At 39.7% G+C, this 20,186-nt stretch overlaps 3 protein-coding genes and 1 non-coding gene across 4 annotated transcripts in view; 3 read left to right on the top strand and 1 right to left on the bottom strand.

The window, feature by feature from the left end:
* The first annotated feature begins 2,603 nt into the window (after positions 1-2,603).
* Positions 2,604-9,214, top strand: nkrf (NFKB repressing factor). Its single transcript, XM_023272651.3, has 3 exons — positions 2,604-3,013; positions 3,847-3,971; positions 6,212-9,214. Exons 2-3 carry the CDS (start codon positions 3,869-3,871, stop codon positions 8,473-8,475), a joined length of 2,367 nt encoding a protein of 788 aa, XP_023128419.2. The 5' UTR covers positions 2,604-3,013; positions 3,847-3,868; the 3' UTR covers positions 8,476-9,214.
* Positions 9,215-9,263: 49 nt separating this feature from the next.
* On the bottom strand, positions 9,264-13,070 carry LOC111570099 (ubiquitin-conjugating enzyme E2 A). The gene is made up of 6 exons (XM_023272653.3): positions 12,872-13,070; positions 11,518-11,598; positions 11,322-11,347; positions 10,685-10,774; positions 10,491-10,579; positions 9,264-10,288 (listed from the first exon to the last, which is right to left on the bottom strand). The coding sequence occupies exons 1-6, from the start codon at positions 12,913-12,915 to the stop codon at positions 10,160-10,162; spliced, it is 459 nt and encodes a 152-aa protein (XP_023128421.1). The 5' UTR covers positions 12,916-13,070; the 3' UTR covers positions 9,264-10,159.
* Positions 13,071-13,772: 702 nt separating this feature from the next.
* Positions 13,773-13,844, top strand: trnae-uuc (transfer RNA glutamic acid (anticodon UUC)). The gene has a single exon. It is a non-coding gene; the product is annotated as a tRNA-Glu (tRNA).
* A 281-nt stretch (positions 13,845-14,125) lies between these two features.
* The window catches only part of elf1 (E74-like ETS transcription factor 1), a 39,306-nt gene continuing 33,245 nt past the window's right edge, over positions 14,126-20,186 (top strand). The window contains exon 1 of the mRNA XM_023272662.3: positions 14,126-14,829. The gene's annotated coding sequence lies outside the window, so the exon portion shown is untranslated. The remainder of the gene's footprint in view (positions 14,830-20,186) is intronic.

Here is a 20,186-nt window from a genome sequence, read left to right as displayed (position 1 = left end):
TTTACCAAATTAGCTATGTACAATCTAGCAGAAAATTGTAATTGTGTAATTGAAAAATGCTGTACTTATTATTTTTTATTTAACAGTTATATTTACAAGTTACTTTGCAGTTCAAAGGTGTTATCAGTTACTCAGGCTAATCAGACCTGTGCCAGGTTAAAATTTGGAGCATATATGCAGAAAATGGCCTGATGACACCAAGCTTTATGTTCTGATAACAGCTATACCAAGGCAAATTGTACCATCCTAAAATATACAACAAAACCAACAGCAGACTGAGGTCAATGAAGGATATTCAGTTAACACCCACACTACCCTGAGAAGAAGTCCAATGTGCATGTGTTGCTTTGTTATTTTAAAGAAAAAAAACATACAATTACTTCATTGTGATTATCAGTGATTAAATTATTGATTAAACAGTTGAAATTGTCAACCACCTGCAACATTAAAATGCTACTTGAGTGCATATACAGTAATATGCATAAGTTTAAAGCACTTTGGATGTTCCTATCAGTCATGCAGAACCATCAAGGAGGGGTCTGACCAGCAACAAAAACATGATCTGGCCCCCAAAGTGCAACGATCCCATTATCTTGTTGTCAGTCTGGAGTTACATAAAGAGACAGAAGACCCAGAATAAATCCACAGAAGAGCTGTGGAAAGTTCTGCAAGATGATTGGAACGGTCTGCCAAGTACTTTGAAAAACTGAACAAAAGCACAGAGGAGAGCTGATGCAGTTGGAGAGGGAAACATTGATATTATTTATGTTTATTGTGTGAAGAAATAAAATCACTCGCTGTATTTCTGAAGGTTATTTTTCCACAAGTGCCCAAATGCCTCATGCTGTATCTACGTTTGTGTGTTGTGCACTTTTTCTCAAGTTATATGGTGACCGTTTCATACTGTGGTATTTCTAGCATTACTACCTTCACTCAAGTACAGCATCTAAAGGGCTCTTGCACTTCTGAAAATGTTACCAAAACAGCAGAAGTGCAACAATAAATCTGCAACTGTTTACACATTTAAGTACTTGATAACAGTTACATCGTTGGCAAAATTAGCTGATGCTTATTTATGTCTTTATTTTAAAAAACAAAAAACTTTAATGCATAGAAATCCTGCATTAAATTTTTTATTGAATAAAAGAACGAGTATTAGTGTAAAAATGTTCTTACAGCACCAGACGCAAACCTATAACTTGCAAAAGTGTGGCTAATTTATATACTGCTATGTAACTTGATCTATAATAAGTCAGAATTTAGTTGTTGATAGTACTTAAGATTATTATTCTAAATCAAAGATGGAAAGTAAGTAAAGTAATAATGTGCAATATTTTACTTTGAGATAATGGACATACTCCATAAATGGAAGTACTATAGAGTAAACTGGGGTAAGATGGCCCATAATTCTCTTCCTGACCACTGGATGCAGTCTGTTTTAGACTGTTTTCATTTTAGGTCTTTCCTTTGATGATAGTGGCCATGCTCATCTTTAAGTAATGGTGAAACAATTTTACTGGTCTGAGGAAATCAAAAGTGGTTTGAGGTAAGGTGATGTATTATTTTGACAATTCAAAATAATCTTGAGTTTTTTTTTTTCAAACTAAAAAATGTACATATACACACTTTCTTTTACTGCCTACATGACAGTCATGTGGATGATTATCCATTACTTTGAACCAAAAATAATCACCATGTGCCCTAAAGGCTAACTTACTGACGTTGTATTACACTAATAATGTTATATTAGCTCACTGTAATACTAACCGGTTTGATTTCTTGAACATCATTTTAACACTTTTATATATTTAAACCATGCAGGCTGAGCATCCCTGGTTTTGTCAGGAATTTAAATATGACTGATTAAAAAGTTGTAGTGCAGTTGCAATGTCTCCAATTGTGATTTGGCCTTACCCTATCAATTAGATATTAATTATATAATATATGCAAACAAAAATCAAAAATAATTTCTGTATGTGTTGTCTAACATTCATGTTGCAGTTGAAATCCAAGCAACATCAAAATTTGAAAATCAAGCTAATCTTATCGGTTGGTAATTTATTGAAATTATTCTCGTGGATGCTCCTTTTAAAAGAGTTTATATCTAGCTTAAGCATCATGTTGTACGTTGTGAAGTAATTACACATTGAATTTGTTCAGTTAAGCATACTTCTTCAGTACATGTTATCTTAATATTTAATATATATATCGAAAGACAATGACATTGTTCTTATGGGGGTGTCTTAGCTTGGTTTATCTCACAAGGACCTGAATAATTACAACAGATGATGTAGTCAGACAGCTTCGCTCTTGTGACAATTTAATTGAAACTTTGCAGTGGACCTCTAGTGAACAAACTGAATCTCAGCTGTCAGTGGATAATATTTTATCTTTTAAAAACTTTATTGTCCACTACATGTGTAGACAAAAGGCAAGAAATGATCAAAGCAGCTCGATACAATAAGAGAGACGAACAGAAGCAAATAATAACAAAAAATATACACACACAAACTAAATCAATTTTTCCGGACCACGTGAGACCTGTGACACTACATCATGCACCACATGACCCGAGGAGCTCTGGCCGCAAAGCATTCTGGTCCAGTGCGGTAACAGACGCCATGATTTTACTTTAGCCGGAGCAGAAAATGGATGATTCCTGCTAGCTGGATGGATCTCTGTGGCTCCCAGCAGGTTCTGCGCAGCGTTTTCATCCCCTCGTCACTGAGAGTCCGCTTAGAGGACCCGTACCTGCCCGTTGGTTTGCTCATGAGCCGCGTTGAGTCTGAAAACTACCTTAAAGTAAATGAGCAAAGTGTCGCTGCTCAAGTGGAGCCGGAGGCTACACGGGCAGCTAGCAGGCTGATGCTAGCATCCAGGAGCAGGTTGGGAGAGGATGCGAGCTAAAGGAGGCTAGCACGTTCATAATAATACCCGGTTGACCATAAAAAAAAATACGTCCTGCTCAGCTGAATAACAGAGATATAAGTCGGACCAGAGGCTACGCCTAAAGGTAACAATATCTGACTAATAAAGACATTTAAACATTGTTAAATCGAATGTTTAGCTTGTACGTGTTTGCTTGTGAGAGATGGACCCTGTCGGCCTACTGCGTCACTCTGTCAAAGCTTTGTGTTTTTACTTAATCCAGCAGTTCTTCCAGTCCTTAACATTACAGCTTTCAAATTTGAAATAGTGTATTACAATGTCTGTCTCCGCATGTAGTTTGTATTTCAGTCACTGCTTGCTACTGGTAGGTGGAGCCTCTGCAGACAGCGTGGACTCAGTATGTCCCAATGTTTATGCTCTCAGCTTTGAAAATGCTTGTCGGATCACGTTTCCTTTAGAAAGTCTCCACAAAAGGTCTCTGACATTGATGGTTTAGTATGAATCTGATTAATAACAACACTGTAAAAAGTTTCATAATAATTAAATACATGCATACAATATTCATAAAATCTTGGTGTATTAAAACTGTAAAAGATTTTAAAATTCACCAGATGGCTGGATACATTTTTTTTAGTCACCGTTATTTTATGCAAAAGTTGTACATGTAAATCCAACAGACAATCCAGACTAAATTATCATTCAACAGTGCCTAAAAGATGATAACTGTGAGATGACAAGAAGAGAGATACTATGGAAGAGTCATCCCTAACCAGCTTAGAATCAGCAAAACAGCTTTCCACTACAACCCTAATATGAAAACGTAGTATAGTTCTACCATCAACCACTTAGGAAGAGGCAGAAAACGGTGCTCACAGTGGTGTAATAATATTTGCAAAGCTGTATATCTTACCCATTTGCCTGATGTCTGACTTGCGTCTTTGGCCTCCTTGGTAACAGGTATGGCCTGGATTTGATTTGGATGGTGCTGGTGATGGCAGAAGGGACTGACACTGGCGAAATGCCCTCCTTTGACCCAAGTCCTACTCCTGAAGCAAAAAAGAGACCTACTTCTTCTGATGGCAGTGAGTGTTGATCTGGTTTATGAAGCACATGTTTGTGTTTCTTGAAATGAAAAACATAATTTTGTCTCCAGAGGAATGTAATACAAAGTAGGTTTGACACAGCCAGGCTTTTGTTGTGTAAGCTGGATTAACAAAACCCAAAACCCCATTCAGAGATAATGTGTATCATAACCCTAATTATCAATGTTTTTTTCACCAAGCTGTGTCATTTGACTTTTCTTAAGCTCTAAATGGATGGAACATGTGCCACCTACTTCAGTGTAGAGGAACAGGTTGCTCTAATGGAGAGCTAAGAGGGATATAAAAATTGACTACAGTAAAAAAGTGCCACTAATGCAAGTGATGCAAGAGTGGAATGCTAGTAGAAAACTGTTAATATATTTCACCGACCACTTGGTGCACTCTTAAAGCATTTTAACATGATGCTCAAGAAATGAATTTAGGTCTGACACTGTCCCATAGCGAAGGGTGAGTGAAAACCACTTCAGTTTTTGGCCAAATCAAACTGAAATTAATGTTACTGATTGAATTTTCTCTGCAATAAATACCAATAAACTTGTAATTTTTTAAAAATCTGTGCTCTATCAGCTGCAGTTCCAGCAATGTAAAACTACTGTAGCTGCCTTGATTTAGTGAGATTACTAACTTACAGCTCAACAAGTTTGCAAATATATTCCCTCAGCTTTTTACAGCCAATATAAATCTCTAATTCAACATCTGCACGGCTAACCTGTTCCAACCTCTGTTTAAAAAAAAAAAAAAAAAAGTCACCTTGAGGACTTGGAAAACTCTTGCTTTGATTTTGATTTTATTTTTTTGATTTTTGAAAGTTTATTTTGAACATTTCAATAAAAAAAGAAAACAACAAAAGACAATGAATAACTTGCTCAAAAAGGAGTGGAAACAAGTCGAAACTTATCTAATTCCACCCCTTCTCCTTACACAAATGATCGTAAATCTATTCTTCCATGCTTTAAGCTCAACACACTTCACAACCCACTATTCTTGCTTTGTATTACATCCTTAAGTTGTCTTTGCCATGATTTTACTGTATTCAGTTACATGCCGAGGTATTTCATATAATATTTGTATAACTCCTCTTAGACATATGCAAAATTGAGTTTTTGATCAAGGAGTTGATTTACTGATAGATGTTTTATACTTGAAGGTTTAATATTCACTATTCCAGCAGACTCACAAGCAGTAGCAGCAGTAACATGAATCAGACTTGTGTTTCTGGGTTTCAGGTTGCAGCAACACTGCAACTCTCACCAGTGGTAAAGGATAAAGACAGCATTATTTTATATTTTTGTTGTTTGTAAACAAATCCCATGTCATTACCGGTGTTCTGCCAACAAATGATAGCCACCCGCTGGACTGTGTACTGCTTGTTATATGTGACTGTAGGGTGCTTTTATCTGGGTCAAACAGTCACAAAGAAATGATCTCATTTGCAATTATCCTTCTGTCTCTGCATTATTATACCTGCTTGGTGCCCTGGATTCTAACGGAATCAGTTGTTTTCATCTATTAAAATAGCTTTAAAGCACTGCAGCTCTTACCTTGTAACTGGAATCTTATTAATGCTTCAGAATGACTTGATTTCATTCATAAGGGCTTGCATTTATTCATATATTTTAAAGATCATAGTCTGGAGTCCAAAATATTCAAAAACTAACAGCACGTGTTCCTGCAAACAACAGACCGTTTTTGGCAGACGATTGCTTTTTGGCACGACACTGGTTTTGTGTTTTCCCACTCCTGTCTGCAGCTCTCAGCCTCCAGCCCACTCATTCCTACTGAAGATATATAATTTAAAAAGGTTTTCAGGATATATACTATTAAACATCTAGGGCCTGTAGTTTTGAGCAGACCTCACTCAAAGAGAAGCAAATATCACATTTATTAATGTATTAAATATAGTAGTAGTAGTTTTAAGTATGTTCAGATGGTGCATCATTTAGTATTTTTAGGCTCAGACATTGTCTCCACCACCTCTAGAGTTGTAGATGATTAAAGATGCAAGTGCTGTTTATGTAATACCCTCCCATTTTCCAGGCACTAACCTGTCAACTTAAGAAACTTCACCATTATTTCTGCTGCAGCATCCTGTTCAACAGCATTAGTGAAATCACACCTACAGCCTTTTTATGGTGCTTTTACCACATTAACTCTGTTGTGCCCATCTGAAACAGCTGATTCCCGTTTTGTTATTTTTTACTTGTGTCTTGTTTTTGCAGGAGACGAGCCCATGAGGAAAATGCCTGTGACAAAATTTGGTTCCAGACTTCGTTTTGAGCCTGTGCACTTTGTCAGTGGTGGAAGCAATGCAGGAACTGGCGCTGATGAAAAGGAGAACGATAAGGATCGCCGGAGGAGTGAGCCGTATGGTGTGAGACAGTGGGACTCTGAACACTCCTCCTACAGCAGCACCAGCAGAGTGCAGGGCTCCTCCTCCCTGAGGCCTGCTTTTGACAGACTACCGTCATACACTTCTGACTCTTGGGGTTCTCATAGAGACAGAGATAGAGACAGAGAGATTTCTTCAGGTAGTGGGTTGGGTTATGGAAGCCGGGGGCCAGCAAACTTCATGTCAAAAACACAGCAGGACTACACAGCCAAATATGAAGCCCACAACTCTCGAAGTTCAGACTCTTATTCTCAGCCCCACAGATACAATGGCTACGGAGGAGGGAGCAGATCAGGAGGCTGGGATTCAGGACGTCAGGGTTTAGGCTACAGCCATCAGGACAGGCCATCATCAAGCAGACCATTCAGCAGAGTCTACAACAGCCCTGGCAGGAACAGTCCTAATGTGACTCAGATGGGGTCTTCATCGCAGCCTGTTCCTATATCTCAGTCAACATTAGATGAGAAGCAAAGGCTGATTGCCAATGTAGCGTCGGCGTTAGCTGTTGCTTTTAGGGACCCTATGTTCATGACTGGAAGTGACTCACCAAACTATAATTTCATGTTGAGCCGCAGCATCCAGGCTTGCAAAACCAACCCTGAGTATATTTATGTCAACCTGAAGGATATTCCTCAGGCCGACCTACCGAAGAACAGGAAAGTACCGACAGATGGTTATGCCTGTGAACTGAGATGCCAGAGTGTGTATCTTGCCACTGGATACTCTGGCAGTAAAAATGGAGCAAGGGACCGGGCCTCTGAGCAGGCTGTGAAACTTTTCTTGAAACCAGTCGAAGTTCGTGTTGTGCAGCGAAAATACAGACACTCAATGGTCAACGATATGGTTGTGTGCCAGATGCACAGCCCAACACCAGCATTTTTACCTGCTCTCCGGAACCCAGAGGATAAACCAACACCCAGCTCTAAGGGCCAGTACGAGCCAGACAAACGTAAACACTGGACCGAGTTTGTGGTTATGGACAATGCTCATGATGCCATTTGCATACTGAACAACTCTGCGGCTTTTAATCGCATGAAGATAGACTATAAGTTCGATCTCCTCCCCAACAGCGCGTGGCTGTGCAGTGTTTTCCTGCAGGATGAGCTGGTAGCACAAGCGACGGGCACTAAAAAGAGCTCGAAGCATGCAGCAGCTGAAGAGGCGGTGAGGAAACTTCGTGTGAATCAAGCACAGCGACAGCAACAACAACAGCAACAACAACAACAGCAGCAGCAGCAGCACCAACCACAACAGTCACAATACTACAGAGGAAATAATCAGTCAGATTCTGTTGGACGCTTTGGGCAGCAGGGTGGCAAAAAGAAACATCTGAGTGAGCTGGTTATTCTGGAAAACTCTGACAATGCAATCTGTATTATTAATGACACGGCTCAGTTTAATAAAGTGACTGCAGATTACAAGTTCATGGTTCTGCCTGATCATCGCTGGAGGTGTGAAGTTTACTTGGAAGGGCAGTATGTTGCAGCAGGAATTGGGCCAAAGAAAATAGTCAAACACATTGCAGCAGTTGAGGCTTTAGCCACTTTGAGACAGACGCAGGCTGTGGTCAAATCAAACCTAAGAAAGGAGGGTCACAGCGACGCCATATCCCGGTCTCAGATCCTGGCTCGCTCTGGTGAGGAGGCCATAAAACAGGAGATTAAGGAAGACAACATTGGAAACCAGCTGCTTCGCAAGATGGGCTGGAAAGGAGGTGGTCTGGGCCGAGACGGGGAAGGAATCGCAGAACCAATCAGAGTGAAGGAGCAGTTCTCGAGAGAAGGTTTGGGTATGGACACGGACAAAACTGGAAATCAGCTGAGCAAGCGCGACATTGAGGACATCATTCGTAACTATGCCAGTTCAGACCGCCAGGACGACCTTCGCTTCTCCACTGACCTCACCAATGATGAACGCAAGCAGATCCACCAGATATCTCAGAAATATGGCCTGCGAAGCAAGTCGTATGGACAGGGACGACAACGGTTCCTTGTTGTCAGTCGGAAAGTACAGAAAGACCAGCTCATTGGTCAGCTTTTACAAGAAGGACAGGTGGGACGATATGAGCTTGTGAAACCTCAGGCCTCTCACTAGTTTGCATGCAGAGAGAAATGGACAAATCGCCATCGGCTTGGACTTCAACGCAAACCACACTCAAGTGTACCTGCTGTGTTTCTACTTGTGTGTTACAAATTTGCAACACACACTAATAAATGAGAATCTCTCTTATGTCACTTGTGGTTTCTGCATTCCTTCGCCACAAAATGTACTTTAGCTTTAGCAGGGGCTGAAGGATGAGTAATTTGTCTCGTGTCTCCTGCCATTCCACACGTCTGAGCTTGTGGTCAGTGCTTTGTGGTATCATGTCCTGATGATGCTCCAGTTATTTCACCAATTTTCAATATTTAAAAAAATGACTGAAGTTTTTGTTATCAAAATCCACTTTTGTTTCGTTACTGTTTAAGGAACCTGGCAGAATATGCAGCTTTCCACTGCTTGTTTATGAACATTGTAGACGGTTGAGTCATGAGAGACGAGGATTAGTGAGGCAATAACATCAAACTGTAGCGAGGTGTTCATACCAGTCTCACTGTAGTGATTTATCTGTTTTCAGCAATACCTGCGATGTCGTCGTGCTATTTCAACACCTGGGCATCATTCTACAAGTACAAACCGCATCCGAGATCAGAAAATCTTCACATGGGAACTGTAAGCTGTGATCTTTGTTAAATGTCAGATGTATTGGTTTATGTGAGTACAGTTGACGTGTCTGCTTGTTTTCACAGCTGTAATTACTGAATAAATTAAAACTGACAACCATCAACAAGCTCAACTGAATTCAGGTGGATATTTTTGTGTAAAGTTAAAAAGCAACAGACAAATGATGTATACTTATTTTATTTACAAGAAAATGTACAGTTTGTTACATGGGTTACCAGTGCAAAGTTTTATAATCTGAAAACAGACACCATCCTGTTTAAACAGTAGAATCAGCTTTTTATGACAGCTGATTTACAAGATTGTAAAATAGCATACAAATGTTCTCACACAGCGTTTAAATGTCAGCATTATGAAACTCTGCGTGAAACCAAGTCAATGTCTTGTTTCTTTGTTGAAGAGGGGACAATACATGTTTACCAACATCTATAACATTTTTAAAATCAAAGGCATGGCTTTACAAGAAAAGTTGAGAGAAAAATGACCCCCAAAAGGCATCTGTTGAGTTAGAGGAATGGATGTCCATGCCAAGTTAATTTTCTATCCCACTGAAAGGCTTTCAATAGGCAGAAACTAACAAAACCAAAAGTAGTGAGCCCACTGAAATGGGTGGAAAAACACTCATGAACAGCTTTTCTTTTTGTAAATATGAACTGCCGGTATCTACACAGCAAACCACGCAGCAAGCACATCTAATTAACTGTCACCATATCATCCAACCAATTCACTTCATGTATGAATAAGCGGGTAGAAAAATGATAACTGAGAGACTGGCTATAGCCTTTTTTGAAAAAAAAAAATAGTTGGGGCATGTAGCAAGTAACCCAGATATAACAAGGTACATTAACTTTTAACAAACATACGCTATTGCCCAACAACAGCATTCTGCAGGAGTGAATGCCACAACACTACAGCATACAAACTTAGCAACAGTTAGGGGACAAATATATTGAAGGATTTTACGATGTGTAATTTTATTTCTGTGAGATCAGTTGTTTTCTTGATCGGTGGTTTCTTGATTCTGAGCTGGACACTGTTCATACACCAACGACAACAGGGGTCAACAGTCACGCCAACTCTGTTCAACAATAGCAGAAACCCTTTTTTCGTACTCCCGTTTGTTTTCCTGGTACAGCTGGGCTGCTTGGCTGTTGGCTGGACTGTTTGGGTTTGGCTCATCCAGTAAAGACTTTAAATATACGGCAGAGAACGCAAGTGGGTTAGGTTTCTAAAAGTTTAATGACATAACAGAGTCACTTAAGAACTGGGCAGTCAATAAATGTTAAAAATACTTTATCTACAAAACTGTGATGATAATAAACTAACTCTTCTTCAGTTTCCTTAATAATTCCCCTTTGGTACATTATGTGCCAACTTGTGTGTAAGATTACCTGTATTGAAGTTAAGATTGAAGACACATCATAGGTTGGACTCCAACGATTCTGAAGTATATCTAAGCATATGCTGCCATCTGCATACACTGCAAAAGAACATAAAGCTTCTTAGACAAACTGTGCAGTTTTCCAGCGACAAAGTATAAATGTAACGACTTCAGATATGTGAAAGTGTAATTGTTAGTACATACCATTTGGATGAAACATTTTGGAGACAAATCGCACTGTAGGTGGTTTATTTGGATATTCCTCTGTGAATTCAATGGTAAGTTTGAAGGTTCCTGGAATTAAAAAGTAATGACATGGTATGAATTGAAATAAATGAACCACAACCAGCGCATTCCAATAATTTAGACAAGCAGAAAAAGCAGGTGACTCATTTCTTTCCCTTATCGTAACACCAGAAAGCAAGACGAATCAATTCTGCACCTCAGTTGCCAAGTTATTGATGAGAAGCTGTTATTTAACTTCAAGTGAAAGGTGTGACTTCTTGGGTAACCTGCACAGTTCTTGTTTTTAGGGACAATTTGACAAAGCCCAGTGCAGTAAGTTACTGGTTGAAACATCTGAACTTATTGAATACTCCACCTGATCCATGTAGGAGACCAGATCAGTAGTTGTACAGTAGGTTCCTGGCAAAACAAATTCTCAGTCGATGCACTTTCAAAACACCATTAAATTATTATCTATTCATAACCATACCAATCGATATAACCTAACTCCCAGAACCCAATGCTTAGAGTAATCATGAATTATTGCTGGATTAATGTCTGAGCAGGTTTGGGAAGATAAATTATTTGGACGTGCAGAGTTTTAGAGAGGACTTACCATCTTCAAAAGGTGTTCCCTCTGGTCTAAAAGAGAGGCAACAAACAGGCTTTAAATCACTTTACAAAAACCCCCTAGAAAATGTTCATACTCTTTAAAATATCCACAAATTAGCACCCAAACTGCACCTTTATCATTTATTTTTTGTTCAGAAATTACTGATAACTGTCAATAGTATCTTTTGAAACCAACTTACCCAAAAATGACTGCGTTCCATACCATGATATTGTTTTCTGATGGGGCTCCACTAACTCCTGCTGGAGGATCCTCTTGCAGCCTGATCGGGTAAAACACAGTGGTATCACAAAATAAAGTGATTTTAGACAGAGCATAACACTTAGAGGTGGAAGTTGCTTCTACTGGACATATTATATTATGCCAGTGATGGTGGTCAACAGGACATGTAATGAAAAATATCAGAAAGTGCGAGTGAACCTTTTAATGTACAAATCAGCAAACACTGAGGGTCTGTTGAATGTGAAACAGGAGTACAAGCCCTGTGTTAGATTTCTAAGACCGTTATGAGCAAGTTATATGATGAAAAGGGGCTGCATATTTCCCAATGGCAAACACTACACCAGGAGTTGCAGCTGGGCAATATATATCAACATTACATGAGGAATTTGTATTATAAGTCTGGATTTTTTGATTATGTGATATATCATCAGTCACACTGTAGTAATATTATAAAGTGGTATCCTGTCATACCTGAGTGAAAGTGGATAAAGCTTGTATTTACTGGGTCATTACAATCCCATCTCTGATCAAGTTGTATTAGTTGAAACTTAACCTTTTAATTACGTCGACAAAGGATACTGTGAAGACTGATTTTAACAGTAGGCCATTCAGGATTAGGTCTCAGACCACTTTTACTGTTTAACTAGAACATACTGTGGAGAAACCATGTGCCTCGACTGATTGTAATGCAGGTTTTCAGTGACTGCAGGGCAGATGGTTGTTGATCCCCAGGCTTAGGTAGTGATCTATAAAAGCCAGGGGATAGGAGCTCCCTTGATCAGTGTATATTTGGAGAGTGTACCCGAACGTTTCATCTGGCTGTGAAGGGCCATCTGGCCACTAACGTCAACTACATCCGCAATCACCAGATACAAAAACAGTTCCACAGAAAAAATATATGAACAGAGCCATTAACAGTTTCAGGTAAGGCTCCAGGGGAAGTGAATACGTTACTTAACGATTAAAATCGTAGTAAAATATTTAAAGTGTGCTGTGACAACCTGAACGTTACTACTACCGGCTACCTTGCTAACGCTGGTGTCAGCGCGCTATTAGTAACGTTAACAATTATGGTCACTTGTCAAAAGCTTGGCAGTCAGTTAGCTCATACTTGCTACCTAAGATCACCGGTAGGTACATTCACCGTCGACAAAACACAATTTTAATTCCCCAGTGTTTATACATCTACATGTATTATTATAATTTTATGGTGGTCTGGTAGTTTAGATTGCCGTTTAGGCTAAGCTAACAAGCTATCCTCAGACTGCTAACGTTAGCTATAGCGACTTCTCAGTTGTTTTCCTATCGCTTACCGTTTAAAATCTCTCATTAAACGTCGTCTTGCGGGAGTTGACATCCTGTTTACAAGGAAACCTAGATCCTTAGCAAACACGCAAGCGGCTGAAATGTGAGGAAATAATTTTTTAACAGCTATATTATTTTTGCTACTAGCGGGTTAGAAAACGACTGCTGCTAGTTTGTCAAATATTTGGCTACCTCTCGGAGTCTACGGTCGCTACCAATTACACTAGAAAGAGGACATCACGTCGACTGCATCTAAATTGGTGAACTGTAATAGCCACATAAACATAAACCAAAAGCATGAATGAAACTTGTATCGGCAAATACAAATGTTAATTTACAAACTAGTGTCAGGTCTCCGCAAAAATAACAAGACTATGTTTTATATAGCTTGCAGCACCCCGTCTCTGGACTTGTATCATCCCAGTGAAAATTACGTCATATGTTTGCACCCATATTTAGTTTGTTCTTATAGGTATAGCCATTCGCATATTTTTATTGCTTTATCCATCTCGTCTTCCTCATATAATTTTTTTTTTTAACTTAGTCAATAGATAGATTAATTCGATGGCTAGGCAATTAATACGTTGAGCCACGAACCCGTGACTGTTACTAACACAATGTATTTTCGGGTTTAAGTTACAGTACTGATTAGTGATCACTAGATGGAGCCAAACTCTCAAGTGTTGTGAATTATACTCCACGGCAACAATCTTAAGACAGCAAGATTGGTCGTTCAGCAGAACTGTGTAACGCTGAACTGTCATGATTAAAAAAAAAAAAAAAAAAAAACATTTTGAGATCTCAAGGCCCAGAGAACCGCGTAATATTACTTCAATAATATCAGTATAATACTCGATGCGGTCCTAGTAATTCTCAAAAACACACAGTGTGGCGCACCATTTGCATCTTTCCCATATGGTCTAGCGGTTAGGATTCCTGGTTTTCACCCAGGCGGCCCGGGTTCGACTCCCGGTATGGGAATGCTCATTTTTTTCCCCCCCTTTTTTTCTTTTTTTAAAAAAATATATCCCGAATCAATTTATTGTGTTCTGAGTCCTAGGAAAAAAAAACGACTTTTGTAAATTTTTTCACGAGTGTTTTAGGTGTTTTTTGCCGCCACCATCATAACATGCGTTCATCATTTCCAAAGAATCTTATAGACCCCGCCCGTTGTGGAGCTGTCGTCAATTGCTCTCATCTCGCAAGGGCTTGGACATTCCCGGAAGATGCACATTTCCACTTCTATCTCTCCCTCTAGGGGAGAAAAAACTTCGACTCAAACCAAACTCCAACGTTAGCAAGTACAACCGACATTGTTTTCTTCCGCAACTTTCATTTGAGTAAAGCGTGTTGAATCGTTTAATTGCCCGCAAAGTCACACCTGTGACTGCGTAACGGTTTAAATAAAATAATCATTCACTGTCGCGTACATACCAGTGTTTTCCGGTCAACTAATTTATTGCACAAAATTTAGCTGCTTCTTGGTGGTAGAGAACAGTATATCGCTTAAGAATATAATATTTATTGATTAAGATGTACTTTTTAAGAAATGGGATGTGATGAGGACACTTTAACTTTTTTTTTTTTTTTAAATAACGCCTTGTAGTTCTCCATCGTCCCTCGGTGCGTATTGCTCAACTCTTACTACTACTACAATCAGCCTACAGCCAAACTTTGGTGCCGGGCCAATTATTTCCCAGGAAAATGTGACTGCTAGGAATTCCCCACGCATCAGCCCCTGCCGGAGAAAACCACGACCTTGTGTCAGGAAGCACACGAAAGCAGCAGGAGGGTGAGCAGCCCGGTGACTGGGCGATGATGTAGCCGAGCCACCGCTCCGTTAGTCTCCAGCTCACACCGGGGATAAAACCATGTTTTTCTAACGCCGCCGTGCTTTAGGAGAACAGCCACTCACTGCCTTGTATAAAGCCAGGAATATGCTGTGCTGATGACAACTTCTGTCAGGGTAAGTCCTCTTGGGATTTCAATGGCGTGTCTTACAGTAATTGCTTGCTTTCTTGTAACTAATAATGTGTCTGTGCATATAGAAAAGCTAATATGAGCTGTGGGGTTCTGCTCAGGTCATGTACATTTAGATTTTTCTCTCTTCTCTGGGAGCTCCATGTGCAGTGATGAGGACTTTTAGCAGATAATGGTATGATGGGTGTTGCTGTACTATGTTGCTCTACCAGATGCCTTTGGATGCCATTTAGCAGTGTGAGATACTCCAGAGTGTAATCGGACTACAGAAACATGACAAACTCATATGATGTTCGTACTAGCTGCTGGGACACACGACCTGCAGGATTTGCCCATTACTCCATGGATTTCTTTGTGTTAGTCAGCTGGCATGTGACTACACTGATGGTGTGTGTGTGTGTGCTGAAAATCCTGACAATTTGCACAGATCACACAATTGATAGAAGAGCATTTTTTTTTCTTATTCAGCCGTGTTCTACTAGAAGAGAGCTTTCATTTTGTCCTCTGTTATGAGAGATATAGCCCTGACCCCAGGTCAGCGGCTCCAATACTGTGTCTAGAAAACATGGAAAATGTGACTGTGTGTATAACTGTCCACTCAGAGCAACAGAATAAGTGGTGTGAAAGCTGAAATAACTGATCATTTAAGTCAGTTTTTGAACCTGAATGCCAAAACAAGTTACTAGCCCCTTGCTATTTTAGTAATTTGCAATGATAATAAACTTTTTTTTCTTTTTGGCTCTTTGGTTGCATCTCATAATCAGTTTAAATATATCATTTTTTGATTCTGATAAATTCTGTGCAATTGCCATTATTACCTGAAGTTGCACCGACCCCGATGCTGCCATATTTGGCCAAAAATATGAAAAACTATAGCAGCCATTGCTGACGCACAGTGCTCCACTCTATCCATATTGAAGCAGCCTCAGACTGAAAATATTGACTAAAACGAGAGTGCCTCATGTACTTATCGAGCTCTCTTCAAGCCCAAATATATATATGTTTATCGATGTAGATTTCTACAAATGCAGCTCTGTAGTGCTTGACAGAATAGTGTTTTTTTTTAAACTGTTGATCAACCCTATTCTGTGGTGAGTCTAAATGTTTGCCAGATGTTTACATTTTTGGGCTGAGATGCTTGTATCATGGGACAGACAAACACGATCTCATTGGTCGGCAGCAGTTGCTCCCTTCAGAGCGGGCGGCCGTGACGCAGAGGGGAGAGTTATGAGCTTTTACTTTGTCAGTCCCACCAGAGACAGAACCAGCTGGACCCACCGACCCTTCACCCACCCTCTCTGCCCTCCCCTTCACTCTTCCCATGGTGGGAACACTGGCAGAGCCTTGTGGATAATTGGAAACTTCAATCCACTGAAAGCAATTATCCAGAACAAGACTTTCCAAATATACTCCAGCGTGGAGTCGTCTTGTTTGTTTCAAACATGTGCCCTTGTTTTAGGAACATCCTGCCATGCTGCTGCCCACACATTAGCTTCGCCTTTGCCCCTTTTCCTCTCTGCTTTGATCGCTTTATTGTTCTGCAGGCTTTGAGCGATATAGGTCAGTTTGTGTGTGCTATTGCACAATGCAGATAGAAGACTGTGGGGTTGAGGTTAAAGCAGTTCCTGGTAGCTGTCTTATCCTGTGACAGTGATGTCACCATCAGCAGTCTGAGCAGCTGAGGAGTGTGATGATGACCGAGGATAACAATGGAAAGCTGTTGTGCTCCCTTTAGCGATGAAGGGCTATTCAGACATCAGATACTTCTTCTTGCCCAAGATGAACCCGCCTGCCTTAATGGGCTTCTGGATATTGATTCGACTACACAAAAAGAACTGGGCTCTTATCGTATTTAGAAAGCTGCACTCCAGTTTCACAAAAGCTTTCAGAGTGGCCTTGTAAGAGACAGGGAATACAGTGGCTTTTTTCTTGTGCCAGTTGGCATGTGTGGTAATCTTTATAAACAGGTCAGTCTTCCTGTTACAGTGTTCAGAGATGTTTCCAGCGCTAGTATAACATTGTTTTAACTGCTGCTTTAAGGGCCTGACACACACACTTACTAAAAACATTTGCTTACTTGCTCTGCAAGCTTGAAAGAGTGTAATGACCGACATTTTCTGAAGTCACCAACTTTACGTAATGGCTCTGTCTTGTAGGTGTGAATTAATGCAATTTGATGCTTTAAAAATAACCACAAGATGGCAATGTTCATATACTTTGACTAAACAAACAATCATATGAGATGGCTGAAACCTGAAATGACTTGCAGAAATGCAGGAACCGACTTGTGAAAAGAGAAATAAAACCTTTGAACTTCCCTTTTTTACAAGTAGAAAAATACCCCATGTTGGCCTGTGTTCTGCTGAGGGCTTGCAGAGGAACTGCTGTTTGCAGAGTTCCTTAATTGTACGCTGCTGTTTAACCACCGCAGGCTTGTGACACCTGAATATCACCTTGTCAGACATGTTTGATAGTTAGGCAGCAGCAGCAGCAGTAAACCGCTGCCACTGGACATGACGTCAAAGGGAAAGGAGAGACAGGGAAATTCCACCTGTAACCTCGTTCGGCTCTTGTGCTGCCTGTCTCACAAGCATGTGACTTGAACGAGTCATTATGCCATAGTTTTTCCATGAATCTCTCGATTATTATGATGCAATCCAGAGTTAAGTGTTACGGCCAAAGCTATTTTTAGGAAAAGATGACAACTTGACATTGTACTCTAAGTATCAGTTGGGAAATCTTTCAGGTAGTAAAGGTTAGTTTTGTGAAATCAGCCAGACTTTATTGTGGATAACACTATACCAACAAAAGTTGTGCAATCCTGATGTATCATATAACACCCATAAATTATATGTATGATTAGCTTATTCGGTAATCTTGAAACTGCACATTATGACACTAAAAAGGCTTACTGAGAATTTGCAATATTTGAACAACAGTATCATATTTTTATTTCAGAATCAGTAAACAGAGGCAAGTTAAATGAGCAGATTGTGTACAGTAAATATGAAGCTACAGCTGTTACCCTCTGAAGACGGAGGGGAACAGGTATCCTGGCTGTGTCCAAAGGTAACAAAACATACATCTGAAACTGCACATTTTTGATTTTACACTATAGTTTTTCTAGGAAGTCAATCAAAAAAGATAGCGTCTTAATTATTGAGCTTTGAAAGCACTAGTAGTGAATTTTGGTACCTTTCGGACAGAGCCAGACTAATTGTTTTCTTCTGTTCCTTTCTAGTCTTTATGCTATGGTAAACGAACAGCTTGCTAACTGTAACATCATAAACCAGTCAGAGAGCAGTACTGAGTTTCTCATCTAAGTTCTAGCCAAAAAGCAAATAACTGTATTTCATAACTATTCCTTTTAAGGAAAGAATTACACACAATATAACATTAGTTTACATTCTGCTGGAAAACAGAAATCCCACAGATTCTAGGGAACTGTAAGAAAAATAACATAATTTAATATTCAACCTGTACACACAACATTGTCTGCGGGGAGAACTACTGTAGGTTCTTGGCTCTGGCAGCATGTTGACATCATGAGATTAGTTAACCGCATTACTTTGATATTTTTATGGTGCCCGCCGAGGTGCATGTAGACACAGAGTGTAGTGTGCTGTATCACTGATGTATGTGTAATTTCATTAAGGAGTGGCTTAGTTTGTAATGTTCCAGCGTACTGCAGTTTGACCACTCAAAGTAGTTCCTGACAAAAATAGAAACTGGCTTTGTCTGCAACTTTGGAGCATAATGATATTCCAGCCTATCATCTTTCATGTCTCTTACGGCTAATGAGGTAGTAGTGAGCGGTTCACAGAGGCCGCTCATGAGTCAGCTCAGCCACTGCTGCTTGGATTTAAACAGCGAGCTTTGTCCGAAGAAGCCAAGTGATCTATCCTCATTCAACTTTCAACAAATGTAACTAATACAACCAGAGACACAGCTGACAGACTTTACATTGAGCTCTGCCAGCTCATTACATCAGCTGAAAGGCAGCGGTCTGTCCCTACTATCAGTAAATTTGTGGCATTTTGGTTATTTTTTTGGAGGATTAATTTCAGAGTGACAGGCAGTCCTCAGACTTGTTGAATTATTTAACTGCATGCAGCCACTGGGTATTATAATCGAGGCCCTGTGTGACAGGGCAATATACTCTAAGGGTCTCATGGCATTTTATTAATAATGAGCTTGAGATGAACTGGAGCTTCCAGGTTAAAAACTGCTTTGTATTAGAGCACACCTGCTCTTAGCACTGGCTAGTGTGACACAGATAGTCTTTTCAAAACTGTGGTGAATGTTTGCGATAAGGTGTCTGTATGAGACACAACCAAAGTGATTTAATGCAGCAAAGAATCCTTTCTGCCGCTGTCTGGCTGCAGGTAGCTGAAAAAGTCCATGGAGGCGTGATGTGAATTACGTGAACTGTTGGACTGCACTCTGCATTTAATATTTAATGAGAGGCTGTCTGTATGCATGTATGTAGCTGGGGCAGCAGTGCACCTAATGCTACTACTCCATCTTCTCCCTGTTTATAAAAACTACAGTATGTTGTACTGTAAGATACAATATTTACGCCACCCCTGGTTTACTAGCTAACCCACCAAGAAGACAAGATGGATGTTGTTGTGACACAGCCTATCCATTATGCAAGAATCTTAGTCTACCGGCAGGTGAGACAATTTCACGAGGTTCCCTTGATGTCAAAAGAATAGTTCAGTATCGTGGAAAAGGCTTTCTCACTTGCCTAGATCATAAAATTGATACCATTCTCAAATCTGTTGAATATGATGCTCCGGTCAATTATAATAGAATTTTTATACTTCACTTTGGTATGAATGAATGTGCTGATTAAAACTTTCCTAATGTCTTTATGTGAGGCTAAGCTTCAAATTTAATGGATTTATGAAAGCGGTACTTAACTACTCAGCATTAAAAAAAAGAAAGAGAAATGTTTACCTGAAGAATTTATAGTTAAATGCAGCCTGCAAATGAATTTGTTTTGACCATTGCTAAGTCAGACTAATTATTTTGTTTTCTAGCAAGTCAGCAAAATGAGAGCATAATTTGACTTTTTTATTTCACAATGAACATTTAGCAAGCTGTGTTGATTTATTATTTTTTTTTGTACAGTTTAATGAGACTACATTCTGTCCATTCAAAGGGGAAAAAAGACAACGAATATAAGGAGGGAAAGACAAGTTGTTCAGATCTGGGGTGTCTGCAGTTCAAATTTATTGCAAGAAAGAGGGACCTAGTTTACAGTATCTCTTCCAGAAGCCATTTCCAAATGTGTGCATGGTAAATGTTACATGCTAGTGTGAATATAGTCAGATAAAC

The sequence above is a fragment of the Amphiprion ocellaris genome, chromosome 13, assembly GCF_022539595.1.
Source record: "Amphiprion ocellaris isolate individual 3 ecotype Okinawa chromosome 13, ASM2253959v1, whole genome shotgun sequence".
NCBI classification, from domain to species: domain Eukaryota; kingdom Metazoa; phylum Chordata; class Actinopteri; family Pomacentridae; genus Amphiprion; species Amphiprion ocellaris.
Note: the sequence above shows the minus strand (reverse complement) of the source record. Positions and strands in the feature narration are given on the sequence as shown.